Source organism: Antechinus flavipes, chromosome 2 (assembly GCF_016432865.1).
Source record: "Antechinus flavipes isolate AdamAnt ecotype Samford, QLD, Australia chromosome 2, AdamAnt_v2, whole genome shotgun sequence".
In the NCBI taxonomy this organism is placed as follows: Eukaryota; Metazoa; Chordata; class Mammalia; order Dasyuromorphia; family Dasyuridae; genus Antechinus; species Antechinus flavipes.
Genome location: NC_067399.1, coordinates 298,123,335 through 298,150,202, shown reverse-complemented (window position 1 = coordinate 298,150,202; position 26,868 = coordinate 298,123,335). Strand labels below are relative to the sequence as shown.

At 37.6% G+C, this 26,868-nt stretch overlaps 2 protein-coding genes across 3 annotated transcripts in view; one reads left to right on the top strand and one right to left on the bottom strand.

Moving 5' to 3' along the window:
* KCNK13 (potassium two pore domain channel subfamily K member 13) overlaps nucleotides 1-9,563 on the top strand; it is a 174,988-nt gene extending 165,425 nt beyond the window's left edge. For both annotated transcript variants that reach the window (XM_051977417.1, XM_051977418.1), the window contains one exon: nucleotides 392-9,563. In XM_051977417.1, coding sequence (XP_051833377.1) covers nucleotides 392-1,269 — 878 coding nt within the window. In that variant the 3' untranslated portion in view covers nucleotides 1,270-9,563. The remainder of the gene's footprint in view (nucleotides 1-391) is intronic.
* The window catches only part of LOC127549414 (uncharacterized), a 254,813-nt gene that overhangs the window by 188,932 nt on the left and 39,013 nt on the right, over nucleotides 1-26,868 (bottom strand). The window lies entirely within an intron of this gene.

The following is a 26,868-nucleotide window of genomic DNA, read 5'->3' as shown; positions in this document are numbered from 1 at the left end:
AATAGAGAACATGCTCAAGTTAGTCAGGAGTTGATAAGACGCCTTCCTTGAGTGAATCCCTCCTGTCCTGGAGTGTGTCAGGATGGGACCGAAACATTTCAGTCCTCTGTGTATAATTCACGTCACTTACTTTCTCTGCACTTCGCTTTTCTCACCTGCAAACTGGAGGTAGTATAATAATTAAGGATGAACTTCTCACAGAGCTGTTGTGAAGACCAGGTAAGATACTTTTGCAAATCTAAGGGTACCAATATTTAGTAAGACAATGGAATGATTTTTAGGTAATTTTTCTTCCGCTCTCTTGTCCTTCCATCAAAACTAAGGCTTTGATCCACAAATGCCACGGCCTTCTGTCATTGACTCTTTCTCCTCTCATTTTTGCCTCCCGCAGGTTTTGGGATGACTGCACCAGCCACCGTGGAAGGCAAAGTTTTTCTGATAATCTACGGTCTCATTGGCTGCTCGGGAACGATCCTGTTCTTCAACCTCTTCTTGGAGCGCTTGATTACGGTCATCACCTTCTTCATGAGGTTATTCCAGGAGACGCAGATCAGAAAGAGGGAACTGCTGCCGCCCGACAAGCTGAGGACCTCGGGCATCTCGGAGGCGGAGAACACGGGGCCCTGGAAGCCCTCGGTGTACTACGTCATGCTGATCCTGTGCGTGGCCTCCCTCATCATCTCGTGCTGTGCCTCGGCCATGTACACTCCCGTGGAGGGCTGGACCTACTTTGATTCTTTTTATTTCTGCTTCGTGGCCTTCAGCACCATCGGCTTCGGGGACCTGGTCAGCAGCCAGAACGCCCAGTACCAAAGCCAAGAGCTCTACCGCTTCGGCAACTTCGTCTTCATCCTGCTGGGCGTCTGCTGCATTTACTCCCTGTTCAACGTGATCTCCATCCTCATTAAGCAGTTTATTAACTGGATGGTGTGGGAGATTGAATTTTACTATGTCCGGTGCCAGAGAAAAACTATGCTCTTTCGGAGAAACGCAGTCACTCCCAGCATTGTCCGGAACGGGCAGGAAATCTCCATTGAGACAGACGGCGTGATTGAGAGTGAAAGCGACCAGCACCGCCTCCCGGGAGAGATAACCTCCATGAAGGACTTCAAGGGCTCGCTGGCCACGCCGCAGAAGCAGCTGTCCGACACGGCCAACGGAGGGCCCCGAAAGCCCCCCGGCACGGTCCTGCACACGGGATTTTCGGGCGGGGTGGGAGCCCTGGGAATCATGAACAACAGGCTGGTGGAAACGAGTGGGAAGAGATAGAGAGGCTGGAAGCCAAGGAGAGGGCCAAGGACCCGAAGAGTCCTTGTCCTCCCCGGGGCCAAGTAGACAGAGAAGGACTGTCTGCCCTCAGAGGCCTTGGCAACAGCTCCCTCACCTCGGTTCCAGTTTTACATCATCCACCTTGGCCCTCAGCAGAACTTTATTCCCTCAAGTAACTGCCTCCTAAGGGACTGTGTTGAATGATATAACATCCTATTTCTGTTGTCCTTCCCCCCTCCCCCCTTATATATCTATATTCCTTAAATCTGAGACCAGCTCTAAAAAATAATCACAGAGAAGATTAAACTTTCTTCTTCTGGGTCAGCTAATGCCTTAAAATTGCCTTATATTTGTACAGTGCTTTACACTTTGCAAAGTGAGTTTCTATTTACAGTATCCCATTTCAGCCTCACAAATGGGTAGGTCTTGGAGATGTGCAGGGCCAGTATTACCATCCCCACTTTTTAAAAAAACAGACCAAACTCACACAGCTGTAATAAGAAGCAGAGATGAAACTACCACTGTGACCCCAGGTTAGCTTTTCTGTGGAATATTCTGTGGAGTATCATACAGAAATGGGCCAGTTGGGGGCAGTGGGGGGGAGGGGAATGAGGAAAGGGATGGGAAAGTTGTATATTTTAAGGCTTAATTTCTGCTGTTTGTATCCTTCAAATGGAAAGACGATTTTTATTCTTGCTTTGCAACTTAAGAGTTGCTGACCCGTTAACGAATGTTAAAACTATCTCCATTCTACATCTTCTTTATTAGCTCACTGGTTAATCTCCAGCTCTTCTTCCCTCCTTCCTCAGTCTTATCTGAACTATATAATTCATACTCTTTTTTGAAAGGGAATTGTTGCTGCTTAGAACTAGAAGCTGACAGAGCAGCATTTCCAAGTCTAGGAAAAAGAAAAAAAAAACACATTTATTTTGTATAGTTGGGTTTTGCTGTTTTGGTTTATTTAATTGTGTTTTCTCCTATAGGTTTGCTAGCCAACTAAGTGAGAATTGAGGAGGCAGGCACATTCCATGTCAGGCTTTTAAATTGAAATGAAAAAAAAAAAAAAAAAAAAACACTTCTCTGTTTCAGCTTGACTGCCTCCTTCCTGTCTCACACAGCTCCAGTCCTTCTATTACAAAGACTGGGGATTGATTAGAATTCATGCTGAAAGAATCCATTTTACTTAGTAAAATCAACTGAGCACATGTTAGGGATGCAAAGAGAAAACCTGGATGAGAAAGAGAGAGCAACTCATTGTAGGCAGATAAATAAGCTGAGGTGACATTCACCTGATGTCTTTAAAAGCCATTCAACATCATGTCTAAGTATTTGCAGGAAGGACTCCTGTAAGATAAATAAAGGAAATGAGCTAGGCCAGTTCTCATGCTTTTCATGCTTTGGTCTCTATACATCATCTCAGAGCTGTTTCTCTACGTTGCCAGAAATGAGAAAAAAATTCCAAAGAACCTCTTTCTTCAATTTTTCCTTTTTTTAATATTAAAACCACCTCATTTCTAGATAGGGTTTGCAAGCCTAAGGAAAGGAAAGGAAGGGGAAAGAAAGGGGAAAAGGGGAGGGAGGAAGCAAGAAAGGAAAGAAAAAAAGAAGGGAGGAAGCAATGAAGGAAGGAGAAAGACAGTGAAAAAGAGGGAGGAAGAGGAGACAGAGAAAGAAAGGGGGGTGAAGAAGGAAGAGAAGAAGGAAGGTAATAAGGAAAGAAGGAAAAGAGGTAATAAAGGAAGATGGAAGTAAAAAAGGAAACGAGAAAGGGAAGAAAAGAAGGAAGGAAGCAAAGAAGGAACAAAAGAGAAAAAAAGATGGAGAGAGGAAAGAAAGGGAAGGGAGGGAGGGAGAGAGAAAGGGAAGAGAGAAGGGAGGGAAAGAGAAAGAGGGATTGGGAGCAAGAGAAAGAAGAAAGAAAGAAAATTTTATAATTTAGTATGTCTCTTTCACAACTGCTTTCATAAGACATATATCTTAACTTTTAAGATCTCTCATAGGAAGATCTGTTATTACTCTTGGCTCTGAAAGAAATCACATGGTGCCATTGCCTTAAAAAAAAAAACTTAGAAATTCCCATATTGCTTCTTTTAAAAATAAAATGTGTTTGGGGGAAAGGGAAGGCAGATCTATAATTCCTTTGGTATGGGGAGCACCAAATGTAGAAACTCTTTCCTACTGCAGTTCTGTACCTTCTCAGCAACATCAGAGGCTCAAAAAGTTACTGGAGGCATGGCAGTATGTACTAGAGGTAGGACTCAAATCCAGATTTTTTTGGGTCTTGACTCCAGACTCTGGGACCAGCTCTCTCTTCATTTTTCCATGCTGCCTCTTTTCCATGCTGCCTCTTTCCCATCCTGCCTCTTAATAGTCATTTGCCAAAGCCTGATCATGACAAAGCTTAGTAGATTATTATTGTTTCAGTGGTCTGAATTGTATAGCTTTTCTTTAGTTCTTTGACATCAGTCTGTGGTTCTAATGCAGACTAAGCCCCGTCTTCCTGTCTTCCTTCCTTCTTTCCTTTCTTTTTTAGAAGCAATTGTCTGAGGCTGAATTTGAATCAGGTCCTCCTGATTTCAGAGTTGGTGCTCTATCCATTGTGTCATTTAGTCTCTTCTAGACCAAGAAGCTTTCACAAATATATTTCATTGTTCATTAGTGGAAGGTATGAAAGAATGAATGATTCTATGTATATCCAACCCACCCAACTGTAAAACAGTTTAAAACACCTGCTCCCATAGCAGATCTCTATCCATTATCATGAAAAAGAGGGAGAACCTTTTCCAGGGAGGTAAAAAAAAGTAATTGAGGTCAGGGACAAATTTCATTTTCCTTTTGGGAAATACCTTTGGGGTATTTGTTCTTTTGGACCAGATCTGTAATTCCCCTGGTAGAAACTAGCAAACTCCCAGTGAACAGATACCTGCTAGCCCTGCAGCTACTAGCCTTGGGGTAACAAGGTTAATGGACACACCAAGGGTCATGCAGCCAGTAAGGGTAACTCAGGGCTTCCTAACCATTAAATCCACATTGCCTCTTAATGACCTTTTTCAACATTTAAGATCTATTATACCTTATATGGCTGTTATACCCTCCAAAATGGAAGCACAAGAGGGAAAGATGGGAAATAAGATAAATGAGAAAACTTTCATGGAAAATAAAATCATTTAAAAAAAAAAAATCTGATAGATTGTTGCAAGGCAGCTAGAACACTGAGCATGGAACCAGAAAGAACTGAATTCAAATGTAGCCTTAGCTGCTTACAAGCTGTGTGACCATGGGCAAGACATTTATTTTTTCCTATAAAACCATATTTTATTTTTTGCTTTATTCTCCTCTGTATGATGAGCTGGAGAAGGAAATGGCAAACTACTCTAGTGTCTGTTAAGAAAATCCCAAACGGGATCACAGAGTCTTATGCAACTGAAGCCATAGGTATACAAAGATACAAAAGGGAAAACAAACATTTGTTGAAATGAGTTGAACTGATATTCTTAGAACAGAAACCTTGCATAGGTTCCCCCCTGTATTATTTAAGAGAATCTCGCCTTAAATATAAAGTTTGAATGTGTGTCCTTTGTTGTAATTCTAATTAAGGTTTCTGCAATCATCTGTGAGCACATCTGAACCCAGAATGCTAACATTAGAAAAGACCTTGAAGGTCCCATAGCTTTCACTTTATGGAGTGATTATGCAAAATCACTTTTGCAGCTGTTTGGAGAATAGATCAAAATTGGATGATTTTAAGATCATCCTTAGCACAATGGTGCTTGAAGCTTTAACCTTGAGGCTTTAACCCCCTCTCCCAGGGCTGGGCTATAGCTATCACACCATGCTGCCTTCCCCATCAGACAGGAAGGCCCTTCCAGACTCCTGCTTCCCTCGTAAAGTGACCCACTCTGTCCTGGGCAATCTCTTTGCCCTTGCCTTAATGGAAGTCTCTTTTTCCTTGGACTTGTGCCTGCTTCTCCCTCCTCACTAAGGCAGTGTATCTCAATGGAACCAGAGACATTTTGGGTTTTCATTAATTGGCAAGTATTAAGTGACTACTTCGTATCTGGCACATATGTTTGCATATTGTTTGAGAGCATAAGACTTGAGAGAGATAAATTGGACCAAAAGTTATGTATTTTTAAAAATGCATCATAAATATTGCTCTTTATCCTCAACAGCTTACAGCTTCTTTGGGCAGAGAACAATCAAAGAACAAGATGGTTAAACTGCTATTCCAGGCTTTGATGTGTCTTTAAGTGATAACTGGGCATTGATAGAACCCTACCAGTAGGTTATGGATAACAAAAATACAAAAAAAAAAAAAAAATAGATACCAAAAATATAGAGACTAATTTTTGTTGGAGAATTGAATTGAACTGATGTCCTTGGATCAGAAACCTTGCAATTGTTTCCAGGATGTTATTTTAGAAATATTATTATTATTAGAAATAATATTGAATATGTATAGAAGAATTGCACATGTTTAACATATATCGGATAACTTGTCTTTAAGGGGAGGGAGTTGGGGGAAGGGAGGGAAAACATTTGGAACATAAGGTTTTGCAAAAGTGAATGTTGAAAATTATCCATGCATATATTTTGAAAATTAAAAAGCTTTAATTAAAAAAAGAAATATTATTTTAGAAATAATGCCCAATAAACAAATACAAGAGAATTTTGCTTGAAGTATGTGTCTTTCATACTGATTCTAAAGAAGGTTTCTACAATCAATCAAAGTCATTTACAAACACCTTCTTATACCAGGTACTCTACTGAGCTCTGGTAATATAAAATACAAAAGTAAATCAAATTTTGTTTTCAAGGAATTTGCATTCTTTCAAAGGAGACAATATCTATGCAATTGAGTGTATACAAAATAGAGATGAGTAGGAGTGTCTTCCAGCAAAGGTCCTGAGATGAGTCGTAGAGTGCCTAGGGTAGGGAATTGTAGAAAGGCTCGACTTCAGAGTATGGGGAAAGGAGTAACATGTAATCTGGAAAGACAATCTGCAGCAGATTTTGAAAGAATCTGGAAACCAAACAGAGTTTATATTTGATAATAGAGAGCCATTGGAGTTTATTGATAGTAGAGTCACATGGATAGACTTGCACTTTGAGAAAAATCACTTTTGCAGCTGTTTGGAGAATAGATCAAAATTAGAAGAGAGTTTTGCAAGGTAATATTTATGCTTTGGTCTATCCTATTACTACCTAGACTAAAGCCTCCCAATTTTTCTGTATTCTTGCCCCTAGGGTTTAGTGTCACCTAATCATCCTGTGGTGGTAGGAAAAAAAAAAGTGCTGAATCAAATTCAGAAAAAGAGGCATTCGAAGTTCTGATACTTGCTAGTTCTGTGATCATAGAAATCTCTTTACCTCTGTTTCTTCTTCGGCACAACTGGTTTATAGTGCTTCCTCACAACTGCAAATCAGCTTTGTAAACCTGAGAACATTCTAGAAAAGTCATCATTTTAAAATTAGTTTTCACTTCTCTTAGAATGCTATCCTTTAATTGCCTATTTGACTACTTTCTTCTTGAACTGCTGATACTCATCTTCTCCAAAATCACATTTAATACTGGACACAATTTATGATTTGTGAAAAACCGTCCTGAGACAAGAGTGATTTTTGAGCTACTGTGAATAATATCCCCTGGAAGAAGGATGCCAAGGCAATAAGTAAATTTATTGACTTAAATTTTAGTGTATACCTACCTATAGTCTTTCCTATGTTGTTTAAGTCTTATAGATAATTGGACTGAACATAACTTCTGTCATCTGTTGGAAGCATGATATAAACATTCCTGGGTGGGGCATATTTTTTTCTCTTTTAGGGGGATGTTTGTCACAAATACTTTTTTATAGTTAAGCAAGTGGAAGATTTGTCATGGGACACCTGAAAATAGTATAGCATGCAGTTTATTAAATAGCATTAGTCATAGTGAAATTTTTGCATTCCACAATTCCTCTCCCTTTACCACCCCAAAAAAAGCATTTATTAAGGTAAACATTTTGCTCAGCTCTTGGGATAAAATAACAAAGCACATAGCCATTCCTATTTCTCCCAAGGAAGAGATGTCTGGGATTCAGGCAAATATCCCACAGCAGGTGCCCTTTTTTTTTTTTTTTTAATCTAAACACAGGTCATAGAATGTTAGAGGTTGCAGGGCCATATAGTCATAGTATGTCAGAATCACGAAATAGTGAGGTAGCTTTTCATTTTCTCAGCCATTGTTATCATTCCATCTACTCTGAGAGGTGGCCCAATCACTTTTTTAATCTCCCATTTGTCTTCAACATAATTTAGGTCTCAATTCCCTCTTTGGTACCACTGACCTGTTTTCATAATCATTTTTCATTACCTACTTCCATCTTCTTTTAAAATTTTTTTCAAGTCTTTTAAAAATCTAAGTTGATGGATGATCTTCTGGTACATTCATGCTGTCTCTTTAGATGTCTCCCCCTTTTCTTCCTCTTCAGAGTCATCTGTGTTTGTTTAGTTGGAATTTCACTCTTCAGAGATTCTCACATCTCTTAGGTCACTTTCTCCCTGAGAACTTTAGACCAAGGGAGCCAATATATATGTCCTCTGATCTCTAAAATCTACTCTCCCCAAACCTAGGTTTTGTCAGACTATGCTTGGATTTCTTCCCCTTTTCTATCACAAATTCAAACCTGAAGTGGTCACTTCCTCCTAAGGTTCCCAACAGAAATTTACTTTTCCTTATTCTGATAAATATTTATCAGAATCAGAACTAAAACAAGAGCTCCCTTCATCAATTCTGCCATCTTTTGAAGCATGGTTTATCATTGAGTCAAATCAAGAATTTGTTAACTCTTTTGCTTTAGCAAAGGCACAGATCGTTGAAGTCTTCCATAGTTTTGTGTTACATTTATGAACTATTTACTTAAACTCCTTATGTATTTCCTCCCTCTGTCCAAGAGGTCTGTAGTATGTCCTAGAAGAGTATTCATTCATTTTATATTTTCAATCATCCATATATATATATATATTTCCTCATCTTCTCATTTCTGGATTTCCTCATATTAATAGGTTTTCTCAATACATGGTGTTACTTCATTGCCTTTCTACATGTAGATAATAATAATAATAGCCTACATGTATATAGTGTTTTGTATAAGTAATTTCATTTAATCCTTATACCACCACCAAGAAACAGGTACTAGAAGTATTATGATTCCCATTTTATGAATGGGTTGCATAAAGCAGCTTGTGAGTTCTCCCAGTATTCTTCCACTATCAAGAGGAAACAAGAAGTATTCCAGTATGATGGGTGGACCCTCTAAACACCCAGAAGGGATTTAAACTGTCAGAGGAAAAAGAGATTTAAATTTTCAGAGAAAAAAATCAGAAGTGTAAGTTATGGGAGAATATGGACAATAGTCACATAAAATTTATAGGTATGAATGCACTGAAATCACAGGAAGGAAGAACCACATCTATGAGATCATGAATTCATTTAAGTATTTCAGTTTTATATATGGGAAAACGGGATTAGAGAAGTTGTGTGACATAGCCAGGGTGAATTAGTAAGTGCTGAAGGAGAGGTTCAAATCCTGGTTTTTTCAAACTCCAACTTCTAGCCTCATTTCAGAAGTGGTTTCCATAATTCTAACAACTCAAGGATGGTAAGAATCAGTGAGCATCACTAAACTTTGGCATTTTACTGGGACCAGATTGTCACAGTCTCCCAAATAGGGGGTGCTGTGGGAGCCTCATTATTACACCCCAACTTTTGACTTCCAATTTTGAATTCCAAGGATTAAGTGTCGAAATTCATGACATCGTATGCCATTTACAGCCTTGTTTGAAGTAGTCAGGAAATTAAAATGACCTAGCCTTCTGAAATCCACACATCTAGTCATTATTTGAGCTTGTTTCCAATATTAATTCCTTTTTGAAGCCTTTCTGGGCCCCTGCCTCCCATCCCCAGGGTTGTAATGGTCTTTTCCCTGCCCCAGACCTCACACAGCATTTTTCCTCTTGTACACTTAAAAGGCTAGTTTTGTACTATAATTATAGCAATTTGTCTATGTATCCCTTCTAGAGTGTAAGCTCCCTGTGGGCAGAGATTGTCTAATATTTGTATTTCCTGCCTCCCCCTCCCTTCCACACCTAGCACAGTCCTTCTAAAAGTATTGGATGAATGAATAATGTCTGTCAGCCCCCTCTACTTGCATTCCTTGTAACTTAACCAGTTCCTCTGAGGGGATGATTTTGTTTTTGTCTTTGTATGCCCAGAGTCTAACCTGAAAATTAATAAACTATGTTAAACTGAATCTGCAGTCTGATTTCTTGGTCTAAATCTCCCCTGGGTGTGTAACACCTCTTTAGACTCCTTGTCTCTGAAAAACCCTTTCCTCACTACTCCAACCTAAAGTGGTGTCTCCTCCGTGAACTTCTGTAACACTGTCTGTATCCTTCGGACACAAGTTGTCTTCTGCTATCTAGACCTGATCTGCCACCATAATCCAGGAGGGATTTAAATTGTCAGAGAAAAAGAGATTTGAATTTTCAGAGAAAAAAAATCAGAAAAGTAAAATGACATCTACAGATACAATTCCTCTTCTGAAAGGGCTACAAAGATAGAATATGGTCTCCTTTTCATGAGAATTTATTCAGCAGAATTAGACTCCAACTGGACAAGCTGCCCGGTATTCCCCAGTATTTACAGAGAGCAATAAGTTATCAGAACTCTATGGGCATGCTTCTAACATAGGACAATAGGACTGCTTGTCTAGGTACCAGTAGGATGGCCAGAGAGCAGACTTCCTGTTACGCCAGACCACAATGATGTCATTCAGTAATAATAACAGTTAAATTTCTGCTCAGAAACATCAAGGTTACTTGGAAGCAAAAAAAATAAATAAATAAATAAAAATAAAAAGGTTTTATTATACTTCTCAGGGCTATTCTTGATCAAACTGAATCACATAGAACCAAAATAACAAACAGAAATTATGTTTCAAGTAAGCAGTTAATGGAAAAGAGAAATTGTATTTTTAATTTATTCTAAAGGATTTTTTTAAAGACCATACCATTCAACAATCTTCAAGATCCAATTCTATCGCAACGTACTCTTGAAAGATTTCAATTATTATAGGCAGCTTTAGAGATAGAATAATATTTTTATTGTTCAATATCTTTCAGATAGGAGCAGCAACAACAATAAGACATAATTCTACCTTGCATCTTTATATTGCTCTAACTTTTATCATGCTCTTTCCTTACCTTCCTAAGATAGATAAGGCAGAAGAAAAGAAAAGAATGGACCTGTAATCAGGAAATCCCAAGTTTGAATTCTGCCTCATAGATGGTTAGTTATCAGCTATAAGAACCTGGGTAAATCTTTTAGTCACTGTCACCCCTATTTTCCTCTTATGTAAAATGTGGGATGGCCTCTGTCAATTAGATTGAACCTGCCTTTAATCTGTGAATGGCTGGAGCCAAGCAAAGTAGGCTAGAGACAGGAGAGTCAAGAGTTGTTGGAGACAGGAAACAAAGAGCCAAGAAGAACGTGACTACCTGTGTGTAAACTCTGATACGGTTAACTAAAATCTTATTGTGAACAAACAATACGTCCTAAATTCCTGAGACAAGATAATGTGTGTCCCAGGAAGTCGGCCATATCCGCCCCAGAACTAGATAACGAGTATGCCCCAGGATGTCAGCCACACCTGTGGTCTGACATTCTTCTCTTTACATTGCAACCCCCCACCCAGAAAACGCAGGCAGTCAAACCATATATAACTAGGCTCCTTCTTTCAATAAATGAGACTCTTTTCCACCGCAATGTAGTCTCCCTCCTCCTTCTCGCCCATTTCTTTTACAGGTCTTAGTCATTTCCTTGACACCCCACAAATGACGAGGTCCTGCTGGTTAGGACAAGTGGCGCCCAACGTGGACTTGAAGAATGGACTCTCGACCAGGTGGACCCCTGAAGTCATCTGGACCCCTAATTCTGGTGAGTAGTTTCGTCCACCTCATTTCGGTTATGGGCCATAAGCTTTCTAAGGAACAGATCTTTGTTAAAGATCTTAAGGATTCACTCAGGGAAAGGGGAATGAGGGTTAAGAATTCAGCCTCTGTGTTGCAGGCTTAGAAAATATCAAGAAGTTTGAAATATCTTTCTCTCTGTCTCTGGCTGACTGCAGCAGCCTGTGAGAAAAAGGGAGAAAAAAGAAAAAAAAAAAAAGAAAGAAAGAAAAGGAAATGAATTAAAAAAAAAAAAACAGATTGAAAGGGATTTGAAAGTTCAGAAAGTTAAAAAAAAAAAGGGAAATGAATAAAAAAAAAAAGATTGAAAGGGATTTGAAAATTCAGAAAGTTAAAATATATATAGAAGAGCAGTGTGCTAACATTTAAAGGAAAGAAGTTTGAATGGAATATCTAGGCATTCTCTGTGAAGGCAGAGAAAAGCACTAAATGGGCTTGGAAGTTCACAGAAGCCCCTTTGGATTCTGGAAGAGAAAAAGGGAAACAAACTTCTCTCTGAGGGTGGGGAATCCTGGAAAAAGCCCCTAGTCTGTTTTTGCTGATTTAAAAGCTTTGCTAAGTTTTAAGAACAATGATTAAGGAAAATTTGCTTGTGATTTTAAATTTTTTTTAAGGAAAAGCCTACTAGAGTAAAGAGCAATAAAATTCAAACTTAGCCTGGCCTGGGCAATAAAAAGCTCTGGAGATAAGATGCTAGTAGCTGTTAGAAGAAATGTGGTAGAAAAAAAGAAAAAAAAAACTTTTAAAAACAGCTGTATTAGTTTGATTCAGTTTGTTACCTTCTGAAATATATTGAGTTATTTGTTAACATAAGTTATACTTTAAAACCAGCTCTGCTGGACATGTGTGGGTTTTGTGGAGGTTTGGGTTATTCACTATAGTGTGAATCTTACAGGTTTTTGAAGGAAATAGGAAAGAGCAATGCAGGTGATTTAGGAAGGACTGATTTGTAGGGAAATTAGAGGTTTGCATGGTTTTAGGAAGGTGAAAGACTTTTGGGAGTAGGTGAAGAGGTGGGGGAGGGAGCCTCCCACCCCCACTGCCTTCTGCTACTTTACCAAAGGAGCATCTGGGAAGGAAAGTTCTTTAAGGAGATTGTTTAAGTATGTAGCTAGAGAGAAGGAGGAAGTTGGAAACTGGTGGATTTGGGAAGTAATCTGATGTTGGGAAACTGATGGGCTAAATCTTGAAAAGGATCCCCATGTAGGAAATCGAGTGGGGAACCTGAGGGAAGTTTTTTTCTAGGGGATCAGGAGTGGGGGAAGGGTGGCCATGTGGAATCCTCTCCTCCCCTCACCCCTCTTAAATATGTTCCTGCCGCTTTTTTTCTCATCTGATTGCGGCAGTGCAGCAAACTGTGATTTTTAAGGACATGCTTACTTTTAGGTTAAATGATTGAATATTTGTTTTTTTGATAGATAAACGTTTTCTTGGTTGAGGAATATGGTCATAAATGTGATCCATACTTTGGTCCGAGTATTTCTAAAAGTTTTAATTGCTAGGTTAGAAACCTTCTTGAATTCTTTTATGTGGAATTGGGTTTTTTGTATAAGTTTAAATTGATTGTATTGGGTCATCCTGAGGTTATTTAAAGGGCCTCTGAACATAATAGCTTTTTCTTTGTCCTTTGAAAATGTTTTTGTTATGGACAATATGCAATTTGGGATAATTTTCTATGTATTGGGTATTTTAAAAGCAAAATGATTTGTATGTATAATGTTCACTCATGTAACATCTACCTAGATATGATAATTGTTCTAAGTTGTGAACTTACTGAGGCGAAATTTCTTTCTGTTATTACTGTAAGGTTACGGTAACTCTTTGTTTAAGATTTATCAGAAATTTGATTAATGACATCTGTTATTGGAGGTAAAGGTTTTTGGGCTTAGAGTTAATTAGTTAATGCTATTTGGGAGTTTTAAAGCTCCACCCTCTGACGATTACTGGGACAATTGATAAGCAGTTAAAACTCAACTGCTTATGTTATATTATAGTTATGTTCTTGAATTTTTCCTTCTGTAACTGATCTCTCTGATCAGAGCAATAGTCAAAAGAAGCTGTTAATGCAATTCAATTATGTCATGCCTTGCTATTTTCAGTCTGGTCATATGTAATCGTGTATCCTAAATGCTTGGGCAACTAAGTATTTCGTCTGGTCATCTGTCTGTTACTGGATATTTGTGTTTTGTTTCTTTAAGGTTTCTACATAATAAGAGGACAATTAACAGGGGTCTGTAAGACTGCACCCGTTTGCTTGGCCTGTAAAGCAAACTCATCTCTTCACATAGGAAACTGCTGGCCAATTTATTTTGGCCTCCTCATGTTTTACAGCAACCTGATGAACTGAGTCTATCTGAGACTGATCTAATCTTTATTTGCTAGATTTGTGTTTTTGTTCTAGATTTTGGTCAAATTACAGATATTGGCTTGTTTCTGGGACCTGGATCAGCTTTGATCAGCTTTGATTGTCACCACGGCACACACCCACTCTGCAAGGAATGAGAGCCTCCTATCACTTCACAGCCTGAAGCAGCAGTTTGTACATGAGACCATGGACTGGACCCTCCATCGAGTGTACTTTGGATTGATATGAGGGACTTTGGGAATGGTTGATGACTGACTGTTAAACCTTGCCTGGGTCATCTATTACTGTGTGTTTAAGATTTGATATGGGATTTGTTAAAATTGTGTAATTATTGCTGTTATGTTTGAGGGCTTTTTAGGAAATGCTACTGTATTAGTCTGTTATGTATAGGGATTTTGATTCACTCTCGGAATTTATATGGGGAATGGTCATTTGATAATTCCTTTCCGTGAGAAAAAAAAGAGGGGGAGATAGAGATAGAACATTGGGGGAACTGGTATATATTTTTTCAAAATACCTGAAAGAATGGGAACGCCTAGCTCCTATTCACTTTGCCTTAAGCACTTTTGCCCCACCCCCTATCTCACTAGTTCAGATTGAATTTGGATGTTTTAGTTTTAGAATCCCTTATTTTGTTAAAATTTCCCTGGCAGACTCAGTTTTGGGATTATTAATCCTGGTATCAAAACTGGTTCTCAACCTCCCCCTGGCTGACAACCCTTCTTCCTACTTTTCTGGGACCGTTTGTGGCTATTCTTCTTATTTCTTTCGGACCTTGGCTGTTTGCTAAGTTAACTGGTTTTGTTAAGTCCCAGGTGGATGCTGCCCTTCAGAAGAGTACTCACATGTTCTATCAAAGGCTCCATACTCCTGAGTCGTTGGAACAAATGCAAAATCCACTTTTTGAGCCTCTGCAGTTTGCCAATTTAGAGGCCGAGCTCAACACCCCCTGGTATTGTAAATGCTGTCGGCCTAAAGTGGGCCTAAAGCTGTGGAGGAGCCCATGATGGGATTATTGCGACTCTGCGATCTGCTATATGCTGGCCTTATGCTGCAGGATTATCCTATGACGGGATTATTGTGAGCCCCTAGTAGGGGTGGTGTCAGCTCGCATAGCCTAAGACAGGAGTCCTGCCAAATGAATTATGTAGGCCGCAGGTCCAGATGCACGTCGCATAGCCTAAGACAGGCCCTCCACCGACCCATAATTCATCGTGCATATAATAAGGAAGGGGGAGATGTTGGAGACAGGAAACAAAGAACCAAGAAGAACGTGACTACCTGTGTGTAAACTCTGATACGGTTAGCTAAAACCTTATTGTGAACAAACAATATGTCCTAAATTCCTGAGACAAGATAATGTGTGTCCCAGGAAGTCGGCCATATCCGCCCCAGAACTAGATAACGAGTATGCCCCAGGATGTCAGCCACACCTGTGGTCTGACATTCTTCTCTTTACATTGCAACCCCCCACCCAGAAAATGCAGGCAGTCAAACCATATATAACTAGGCTCCTTCTTTCAATAAATGAGACTCTTTTCCACCGCAATGTAGTCTCCCTCCTCCTTCTCGCCCGTTTCTCTTACAGGTCTTAGTCATTTCCTCGACACCCCACAAATGACGAGGTCCTGCTGGTTAGGACAAAGAGTCAAACAAAAACTTAATTTTAAAGTGGAGGAAACACCATGGAAGCAAGGACACCTGCCCCTAGTTGGCAGGTCGGGGAGAGAAGGGGAGCTATGGAACCCACTTTAGTGTGACTGAATCTTGATTTATATAATTGTGGCTAGGCAGAGATAAACAGTATTTTGTAGCAATAATGAGTCACAATAACAAAGAGGAAATGTTGTCTAGTGACAAAAAGTCAGTTCCTACTACAGTTGGCTTTATATCTGGGTGCTTGCCCAGGCTTAGAGAGCATCAGTTCCACAAAGTGAGCACAAACGATGGGTTGTGTCCAGATGAGGTCATTGCTTGCTTGCTGGGTCTTAGCTCTGAAAAGTAGGATGTCTCCTAATATCTTGACACCTCAAATGTTCCTTCCACTTTAAAATGAAGAAACTGAATCTTCGAGATTTCAAGATATGTGTATATATGTATATGTACACACATCTATTATATATTGACATATAATATGGGGGTATGTATGTATGAATATGTCTCTTCCTGACAACCAGATAGCTAGAGAACCTGAAAAAAACTTTTTGTCCTACAAGATAGATCCATAGATGTTGTAAATGTAGAAATCATCCCCAAAAGATCAGAGGTAAGAGGCAAATAATGGTGGTTAATGACTCCCTGATGAGGATTGCTGAGGAAACTTTGTCAACAGTGATAACAGAAAACTATCCTTTCCTCCTGGGACATGACAGAGAACCTTTTAAAACTAAATAGGAGGATTAGAACTTGCTTCTAGGAATTCATATGAGCACAAATGATGGAGGCAGAAGAATATTGCTGAAGATGATGAAGCTTTGGGAAAGGAATTGGAATACATTAGAAGCATGAGTGGTGTTTTCAATGTTACTACCCATTGATGGTACGGAAGGCTGAAGAGAAAGGCAGATTTGAGAAATGAAAATTGGTTGAGAAGATGGTATTTTAGAATGGAATTTGGATTTTGGAACTACGACTTAAAATATAGTCATGATCTATTCCTGTCCAAGGATGGAATGCCCCTCATGGGCATTATTTCTTGGAGCCTTGAAAATTCAATCAAAAGGACTTAAAGTAAAAAGAAAGGGGGAAAGAGAAACTTATTATGTTATAAATAGATATAACTACAATGCAGGAAAAAGACAAGCAGTTTCAGGTAATTTTATACCCTGATGTTGAAAGATGAGGATAAAAAGGTAAAGATGAAGTAAAAGGGGTAGGCTTTCCAGTGTACAATGAATATTCCTTAATTTAGGCTTGAATAATTTCACTGAATTAACTGCATATGAAGAGGTCAACATAGTCAATGAACTCTCCTCCAAGACATAATCTCCATTTGTACTTTTAACCATAGTCACTCATCTTCATAAAGCTCCAACAGTATTCAGGAAAGTGTAACTGGCTGAATTGGGAATGATTACCATAAAACAAAGAGAAATGGCTTGAGAAATCTGTCCTGGAAACAGGAAAGGTTTTCAGAAGGAAAATTTAGACTTTTTCCAGATCCTTCCTAAAGCTGACAAGAGTGTGGATGATCTGAAGGAATCAAAAAAGTTTTCTGTTGATCTTAGGCTGAGTTCTTCCATCTGAAAAGGGCATTATAATATTCCAGCTGAAGAAAATACACTAGCACCAAGCCAGGTGAATAATGTAAAATGGTGAATAGCTACATGCATATATATACATTTATATGTTTATGTACATATGTATATATGTATGTGTGTGTGTGTATATATATATATGGAAACCAAGGGAGACAAGCAAAATAACCTGTCCAGCAAATACAGGGTCCTTGACAAGAGTCCAGCACCTTAGTGGAAAATATAGCCTAGCCCACCAAGCTACTCGGGAATAGAATACTAAGCTCAGTTCAGTTGAAGTTCAATGGCCAAATAGCCTTTTCAGTCTGCCCCAGCTGCAAACAAATCCAATGAGGAACCAGTTCAATAGTCAAATGACCTGTTTCAGCCAGCCCGCAGGACATTGACCCCTGTAGCAAAGTTAGAACAAGCCTAGTTAATCAGCCATGTCCAACAACATGCCCCTTTGAGGGCATCCTCCAAAAAAAGCAAGATTATTGAGGTCCTACTATTAGAGTTGTGGCTTGCTTTGGCCATTGAAATGGACAAATAGCCCTCCTTTCCGCCTCGGGCCAGTAGAAGAAAGTTTGCTCAGCTAGATTGGGGGACTTCTTTTGCACTTCAAAGGGCCGGCTCAACAATGCTCTTAAGGGTGGTACCGGGAGGGTGGTACCGGGTGGAAGGGTGGTACCGAGAGGGGAGGATGGTAGTCGAAACCCATCTATCTATGTTAAAATATCTGCCCCAGTGCTAAAACCCCTATCCTCCTGTTGCAAAATGCGAATCACAGATTAAAATGTAACAAGCCGAACAGAAATGCTTATAAGGCTGTCTTCGTTCTGTAAGGTACGGAATTCGATCAAAACTCCCTCCTGAGCTCGGTACCAAAGAAATTCTAAATATCCTCATTGTGGCTGTCTTGAATTTTATTGCCTGGGCTATTTCAGCTATATGTGTTCCCTCCATAAAAGCCTCATAGCTATTATATTTAGCTTTCCCTTTTCCCCTTTTCCAACCATCATCTCTGTATATATTTGTTAGAAAGTGTACCATGTTTATTGAATTATATTGAATTGAATCCATGCCCTTTACAATCTAGCTTTAGTCTGCTTTTAGATTTCACATTTCTCCCTCTTATGCCCTCCAAGTTGCAAGTAAGCTGACTCACTCCCTGTATCATGTATATAACATGCCATTTCTGTCAGTCATTAACAAATAATATTTATTCAATTATTATCTATTGATTTACCCATTCATTCATCTATTTATTGGCACCATGTGCTAAGTATTATGTTAAGTGTTGGAGATACATAAAAAGGCAAAAGATAATTCCTGGCCTTAAGAAGCCCTCTCTGTCTCTGGGCACAGAAGCTCCTATGCTTTGATATGCTCTCCCTCCTTATTGCCACTCCTTAAGATCCCCAGCTTTCTTTAAGATTCAATTCAGGGGCCACTTCCTACCTGACACTTTTCCTGAATCTCTTTAGTTGTTATTGTTCTGCTTATGGGAAAAAACTGCTTTGTATATACTTTGCATTTGTCCATCTGTATATTTACTCATCTCATGAATTCACAGCCAAATTAACCTGGTTCCTGTTCCCAATACACAACACCCCATTTCTTACTTCCATAGTTTTGCTTTGCAAATTTTTGTTGTTGCTCAATCATGTTTGATTCTGTGTGAACCCATGGAACTTAGTACACCAGGCCTTTCTATCCTCTGCTATCTCCCAAAGCTTTTTCAAGTTCATGTTCATTGCTTCCATGATACTATCTAATATAATTTTTGCAATCACTTTCTCCTTTTGTCTTCAATCTTTCCCACATTAAGGTCTTTTCCCAATGAGTCCTATCTTCTCATTATGTGCTTAAGCTTCAGCTTCAATATTTGAACTCCTCCATGAATTAAATTAATTTTTGGAGTAGTGTATGAATTGATCTCCTTGTTGTTCAAAGAATTCCCAAAAGTCTTCTCCAATATCACAGTCCAAAAGTGTCGCTTCTGAGGCACTCAGCTTTCCTTACAATCCAAATCTCACAGCCATACGTTACTACTGGAAAAGGCCTACCTTTGCCTATACATAACTTTGTTGGCAAGGTGATATTTCTGCTTTGTAGTCTCTGCCTCTTAGAATCCCTAACCTTGAGCTCAGTTCAAGGGTCATTTCCTACATAAGGCCTTCTCTGATCCCTGAATTTTTCCCTGTAATTATCTTGCATTAAAGCTGTATAGGTGTTGTACACCCTCATACTGTGTATGATCAAACTCTTTATTGCAATAGAATGTAAGCTCCATGAAGCTAGGGACTTTTATTTTTGTCTTATTATTCCTGGTAGTGATGGATACATAGCAAATGCTTAATAAACGTTTGTTGATTTAGAAGAGAAGTCTTGGAAGGACAGAATTGATTCCTTCAAAAATAGGAGTGATGATGTCAGTTTTATATAGAAGAAAGGACCTCATGCTTAGATTCAGAAAAAAATGAGTTCCAATCCTGTCCCACCCTTTTAATTCCTAGGTAATTCAATTCAAATCAGCAAGCATTTACCATTCACTCAGAAATACAAAGACAAAGATAAAATGGTCCCTATTCTCAAGAGCTAATTCTCTGTTGGGTTGGATGATTGAACAAATACACAAATGAATAGATACTTGATGTATAAAAAAGAATATATAAAACATGTAAATATATATATAATGTATAAAAAAATAATGTAATGATTAGGCACACTGATAACCCAGAGGTTCAAAACAGGTTTCCTGCAGGAAGTGGCACTTAACAAGAGCCCTAAAGGAGTTAAGAATGCTAAGAGGCAGCTATCAGGAAAGACAGCATTATAAAAATGGGTGGAGGGGGAAATGCAAGTAGCCTTTGAAAAGGAATGGAACAATCCTGAAGGACTCATGATAAAAAAAATACTACCTACCTCCAAAGAGAGAACTAATGAATTCTGAATGCAAATTGAAGTATAATGTTTTCACTTTATTTTTCTTGCTTTTTGTGGCATAGAAATTTATATGTTGCATGATTTCAAATGTATAATTGCTATTATAATATAGTTGTCTTCTCAGTCGGTGGAGGAGTTGAACTCAAGGGAAGGAGAAAATTTGAAACTTAAAAATTTAAAAACAAAGAATGTAAAAAAAAATTAATAAATCAGAAAATCCCTCTTAGATTACTGCCTTGTTGTGGCAGAAGGACTTGTTTAACTCAGTGAAATTATAGCTATGCTATTCAGGGTTACCCAAGATGGATGGGTCCTAGTTAAGAGTTCAGACAAAAGACAATCCACTGAGGAAGGAAATGGCAAATTACTTAAATATTTTTGCAAGAAAATTCTGTGAACCATATGAAAATTACAAAAGAGATTACTGGAATATAACTTGTTTCCAGTAAGTTTCCAACATGTTATTAGGGAAAAGTGGAGGACAACTACAAGTAGCTCCAGAAAAAATAAAGCATCTGGGCCAAAGTCAAAAGGAAGTTCAGTTGTGGATGTGTCTGGTAATGTATGGAAAGTCCGATGCTGTGAAGATCATATTGTATAGGAACCAATGTAAACTGGATTAAGGTCAAACATATCAGTGAACTTAATTCAGGTAATCATTATATATGTGGGCAAGAATTCCTTAGAAAAAATGGAGTAGCTCTCATAGACAACAAAAAGGATGAGAAAAGCAATATTGGAGTATCATCTCAAAAATAATAGAATGGTATCTGTTCAAATCCAAGACAAAACCTTCAACATCACAGTAATACAGTTCTCTTGTATGACTGATGCTGAAGAGGCCAAAATTGCTCAATTCTATGAAAACCCACAATAGCTTTTAGAAATTACATCAACAATCAGATGATCCAAGATAATTCCAATAGATGGAATATGGTGGAAAATGTCATCCATATCTATAGAGAGAACTATGGAGACTGAATGTGGTTCAAAGCATAACATTTTCCACCTTTTTTGTTGTTTGTTTACTTGCCTTTTTCCTTTATCTTGTTTTTCCCCTTTTGATAGGATTTTTCTTATGCAGCATAATATGTTTAGAAGAATAGCACATTTAACTTATATCCAATTGCTTGCTGTCTTGGAAAGGAGGGCGTGAGGGAGAAAGGAAGAAAAATTTGGAACACAAGATTTTGCAAAGGTGAATGTTGTAAACTATCTTTGCATGTATTTTGGAAAAAACTACTATGAAAAAAGAAATAACACCTTCACCTCCACACCCTGAAAAAAGATGCCACATTCATCATAGGGGACTGGAAGGAAATCAAAGGATAATTAGGAAAATTTGAAAGTTTAGCTTTGGAGTACAAAATAAGATAAGACAGTGACTAATAGAGTTTTGTCAAAATAACTCACTGGTCATAGTAAACACTCTTTTTCAACAGCCCAAAAGATTATATAGGTACATCACCAGATGGAGATCCACTTTTGCAACCAAAAGTGGAGAAGTTCTATCCAGTAAAACAAATCTGAAGTTCACTATAGCTCAGATCATGGACTCCTTATTATCTATTCATATTTAAATTGAAGAAAGCTGGGAAAGTAATGAAACCCTAGAGATAGGACCTAAATAACTTCCTTTATGAATATGAAGTGAAGATGATAAATACATTTAAGGGATTAGATCTGGTAGAGAAAGTACCTGAAGAATTAAGGCTAGAGGTTTGCAATATTGTGTGGGAAACAGCAAATAAAAATATCTCAAAGAAAAAGAAGAGCAAGAAAGAAAAATAACTGTTTGATGAGACTTCACAAATAATTGAGGAAAGAATGAAGGCAAAAAAGTAAAGAACAGGAAAGATGTACCCAAATGAATGAAGAATACCAGAGAACAGCAAAAAGAAATAAGATTTTCCTAAATGAGCAATACAAATTAGAAGAAAACAATAGAATGCATGAGATAAGAGATCTCTGCAAGAAAATTAAAGATATCCAGAGAGTATTTCACATACAAAATGGTACAAAATTAACATAAGTAGAAGATATTAAAAAGAGGGGAGCTAGAATATACATGAGAACTATACAAGAAAGATATTAACATCACTGACAACCACAGTGATATAGTTACTGATCTAGAGCCCAATGTTATAGAATGAAGTCAAATGAGCCTTAAGAAGCATTGCTAACAATAAGGCTATTGGAGGTGTGGAATTACAGCTGATCTGTTTAAAGTCCTAAAAGATGATGCTGTTAAAGCACTCCACTCAACAAGCCAGCAAATTTGAAAAACTCATTAGTGACCACTGGATTTGGAAAATTCAGTTTACAAACCCAGTCCTAAAAAAGGGCAATTCCAAAGAATGTTCAAATTATTCAACAATTCTGTTTCTCTCAAACACTAGCAGGTCATATTTAGTTTCTTCAAGCTGGGCTTTAGCAATATCAGAACTGAGAATTGCCAAAAAGTGAAAGATTGCTTTCAAAGGCAGAGAGGGGTTGGAGACCAAATTACCAATATTTGCTGGATTAAGGGAAAAGGAAGAGAGTTCCAGAAAAACATCTACATCTCCTTCATTGACTACACTAAAGCCTTTGACTGTAGGAGTCACAATAAAATATGGCATTTTCAAAAATGCAGGAATACTAGGTCACCTACTTGTCTCCTGAGGAACTTGTATATGGGACAAGAAGCAATGATCAGAATTGTGTAACTGATTGGATTAAGATTGGGAAAGGAGTATGACAAGACTCTATATTGTTACCTGTTATTATACAAAGTATATTATGCAACATCTAGGCTGGGATGATTCAAAATCTGATATTAAAATTACCAGGAGAAATATCAGCACTTTCAGATGTGTAGATGATATCATCAGAATGATATCTCTGATGGCAGAAAGTAAAGGAGAATTAACAAGCCTCATGATAATAGTGAAAGAGAAGAATGTAAAAGCTAATTTCAAGCTTACATTAAAATAAAAAAAAAGCTAAGATCATGGCAACACTGGGTGATTTCCTGGCAAAAAAGAATAAGAAGAAATGGAAACAGTGTCAGATTTCATATTCTTGGGTTCCAAGATCAACATAGATGTTGACTACAGTCATGAAATTAAAAGATGTTTGTTCCTTGTAAGGAAAGCTACAACAAATCTGGACAGCCAACTAAAAAGCAGAGATATCTCCTTGCCCATAAAAGTTTGTATGGTAGTTTTTCTAGTAGTAACATAAGACTCTGGGGGTTGAACTAAGAAAAACTGGGTACCTCAGAATTGACACTTTTTGAATTGAGAAGACTTTTGAGAGTCCCTTTGACAGCAAGAAGATTAAATCAGTTACTTAAAAAATTATTCAGACTATTCGCTGGAAGGTCAAATACTGACACTGCAACTTAAAACACATAATTAGAAGACAGGATTCACTGGAAAAGACCTAATGTTGGAAAAGACTGAGAGCAAAAGGAGAGGGGAATGGTGGAGAACGATGTGGTTAAAAAGAATCATGGAAGCAATGAATGTGACCTTGGACAGACTTTGGGAGATAGTAGACAATAGAAGGACTTGGGTGCTGTGGTACATGGGGTCACAAAAAGTCAAACAGAACTGAACAACTGAACAACAATAACAACAACAAATGATCTGAGCAACTCAGCAGCTTAAAAAAAAAAAATCCCTAGTGTTAATAAATGTTTATTTAATGAATGAATGAATGCTCTAACAGATGTGAATGGCTCCCATCCACTTCCTCACCTACTCAACAGAGGCAGCTGTGTTGATTAGGTAGCAGACAATGGGCCATTCAAAAGCCCTAGCCAAAGACATTTGAATTGGGACAATCAGCCTAGCATCAACAATAAGTCTATTCCAGTAGACTGGAAGTAGACAGAGATCTGTGTCTTGAGCAATTGTGTCTAGGATGCTTTCAGTTTAATATGTGAGCTTTAATCTGACTAAGTCCTTTGCCAAGTCAGCTTCTGTATTTCCCCAGTATATGACTCAAAAAGCTAAATGAAACAATGTGAAGCCTTTGAAGTTTTTCTCATGAAAGAGAGTGTATAAATCTAAGGTAGTATTTGAACTTGGTCTTAGATTGACTAAAGGAAAGGATAAGATACAATATCCTTTTAAAAAATAAGAACTAGGATACATCCAGTTATTTTTTTCTGTAAGACCTCTACAAGATCTCTTCATCACCATTCCCCTTCACTAATACAAGGCCTTTAACATACTGTGATACCTTCCTACACTTTCCCCTCAAATTAAATATTTCCTATCCCAAATAAGTTAACTAGGGTGCTTATAATCAAGTCCATAGTCCTAAATTTGGGTTGATGCTTTAGTTACTTGGTTTTATCCTTTCCAGTGCTTTATACCAAGGAATCTCAGGAACGTTCATATGGTACCATTCTTACACAATCTGAAAAATTAACATTTTGCTATAAGAGTCTATGCATGAACATACCTAGTTGGCTTAGGTGTCTATATTCACCTTTCAATACATAGTTTTAACAAATAATTCACAAAATTTTCAAAGGTTTGTCTTGCAAAGGTTTATCTAAATTCCAAAACAATTAGGAATAAAAATCGACCCAGCAGTGTTTCTACTGGGCTTATGTCCTAAAGAGATCTTCAAGAAGGGAAAGGGATCCATATGTGCAAAAATATTGGTAGCAGTTTTTTTATTGGCAAGGAATTGGAAATTAAGTGGATGCCCATTAGTTGAGGAATGGCTGAATAAATTGTGGTATATGAATGTTATGGAATATTATTGTTTGGTAAGAAATGACCAGCAGGATATTTCAGAAAGGCCTGGAGAGACTTACATGAACTGATGCTGAGTGAAATGAGCAGGACCAAGAGATCATTATCTACTTCAACAACAATATTACATAATGATCAATTCTGATAGACTTGGCTCTCTTCAACAATGAGTTGATTCAGGCCAGTTCCAGTGGTCTAGTGAGGAAGAGAGCCACCTACACCCGGGAGAGGCAACTGTGGGGACTGAGTGTGGATCACAACATAGTATTGTCACTCTTTTTATTGTTATTTGCTTGTATTTTGTTTTCTTTTTCATCTTTTTTCCCTTTTTGATCTGACCTTTCTTGTGCAGCATGATACTTATGGAAACAGGTAAAGAAGAATCGTTCATGTTTAACATTTTAAAAAAAGGAAGACCATGCTTAGGTATTTTTTTCTTTTCTCATGCTTTTTGGGGAGCCTAATAAATTTTAAAATATTTTTCAGGTCAATTATTTTTGAAAGAAGATATATCAAAAGTTTTTCAATTATCTTCCCAATTTTGCCTTTGTTCTAAGGCACTATAAAAATATTCATTATTATCGCTATTGTTGTTCTATGCCTTGTATTGTTGAACTTTTTAGTCATTACCTCCAGTCTACTACTATTTTGATAAGTTTTTCCAGCTTCCATTCCAAACTATTTTCCTTCTAAATTCTTCTTCAGGACTTTTAATATGACTTATCTGCTCTTATATTTCTTCTTTCACTTCTTTTAGCATACTTTCTGTCAAACTTTGGAGACCTTCTGGCCAACCATTTTTTTCTGGTCTCATATATGTAATTATTACCATTTTTTTTTTCTTTTGGAGTTTTGACCTTCAATTTTTTAAACACTTTTCCATGACTGGTTTCCTTATATTTACTCATTTCTTCAGTCTCTTCTACTAAAAATGGCTGGTAAAACTCTCCTTTCTCTTTATATACTGTTTCTTCTGAACTTCACTTAGCTTTACTAATCTATCTTAAAGGGCCCAGCAGAGGAGTGGAGGACTTTTAACAGATACTCAGAGCTCTCACTTTATGACCTGGAGTAAGGCAGTTGGCAAATTTGGATGGAAACAGCTTCTTGGGACTTTCCCCTCTATACCATCCTAATAAAAAAAAAAAATATATATATATATATGTCAGAATGAATGTAAACAAGATAATCAAGAATTCTATCCTTTCCCTTTGGCTCTGACTCAGAACAGAGACTGGTATAAGCCAAGAGACAGAGGCTATCTATTCTTTTCTTCAGCTTTGGCTTGGAAGAAAAGCTTATAAGGAGCTAAGCCAATTATGATTTTTTTTTGTTGTTTTGTCTTTTTTTGTTTTGGTGGGAATTACTCTTTTATTAAGCTCTTTCATTTCTTAATTTTTTTAAATAGCAATTTCTTATTGTGCTTAAGATAGCTTTAATTGAAGTTATATTTAATCCAAACCATTCATATCAAAGCCTTTACAGGAAATCTACTGCCTATACTATTCTATCCTTCTCTGTAATGTTTTGGAAATAAGCCTGTACTCTAAATTGTTGTTACCTTTGGCTGTCATGTTGTTCTTCTTGGCAAGGAAAAAAAATTAAGTGTTTGCTGGCTGATGCAGTTTCTGGGTTCTTTTGTCCTCCTCAGTGTAATTACTATTTTGCATTAGTTAACTTCTTCCAATAAATGGTAATAGAGTCAATATTTTTAGTGTATTCAATTTCTCATTTTTCAAACTCAGAAGTTTATTTACATAGGTCAAGTTGGTTATGCTATAATCACATGCAATGTCATCATCTCATCATCTCATTTCTTCTAATGTTGTATTGATTTTGTCTTTTGCATTAAGGAGTTGATGACTTAGCTATTCATAGAATGCTGATTCTAAAATGACTTACATTTATAACCAGGATACAGAATTTACTTAAACTAACTCTCTCTTTATCCTTGTTGTTTTATCTACCAGAAAACATCATTCTTTTTAGATTTTCTTAGTGATCTCATCACATGATTCTTCATCTTCTTTACACCCGTCTCTTCTATTATACACAGTCATTTTGTTTAGATCTCTCTAACATCCTAAACACATAATTTCTTAATATCAATGACTTTTTTGACAACCCACTTCAACTCCACACCATAATGACTACTATTTCATAAAAATATATTATCTCTAAGATCCTAATTTTCAACATTCTCTGCTGATCACATTCTAGCCTTCTACCCTCTTACTTATACTAAATATATTTTAATATACTTTTAATTTATGGAAAGAAACAA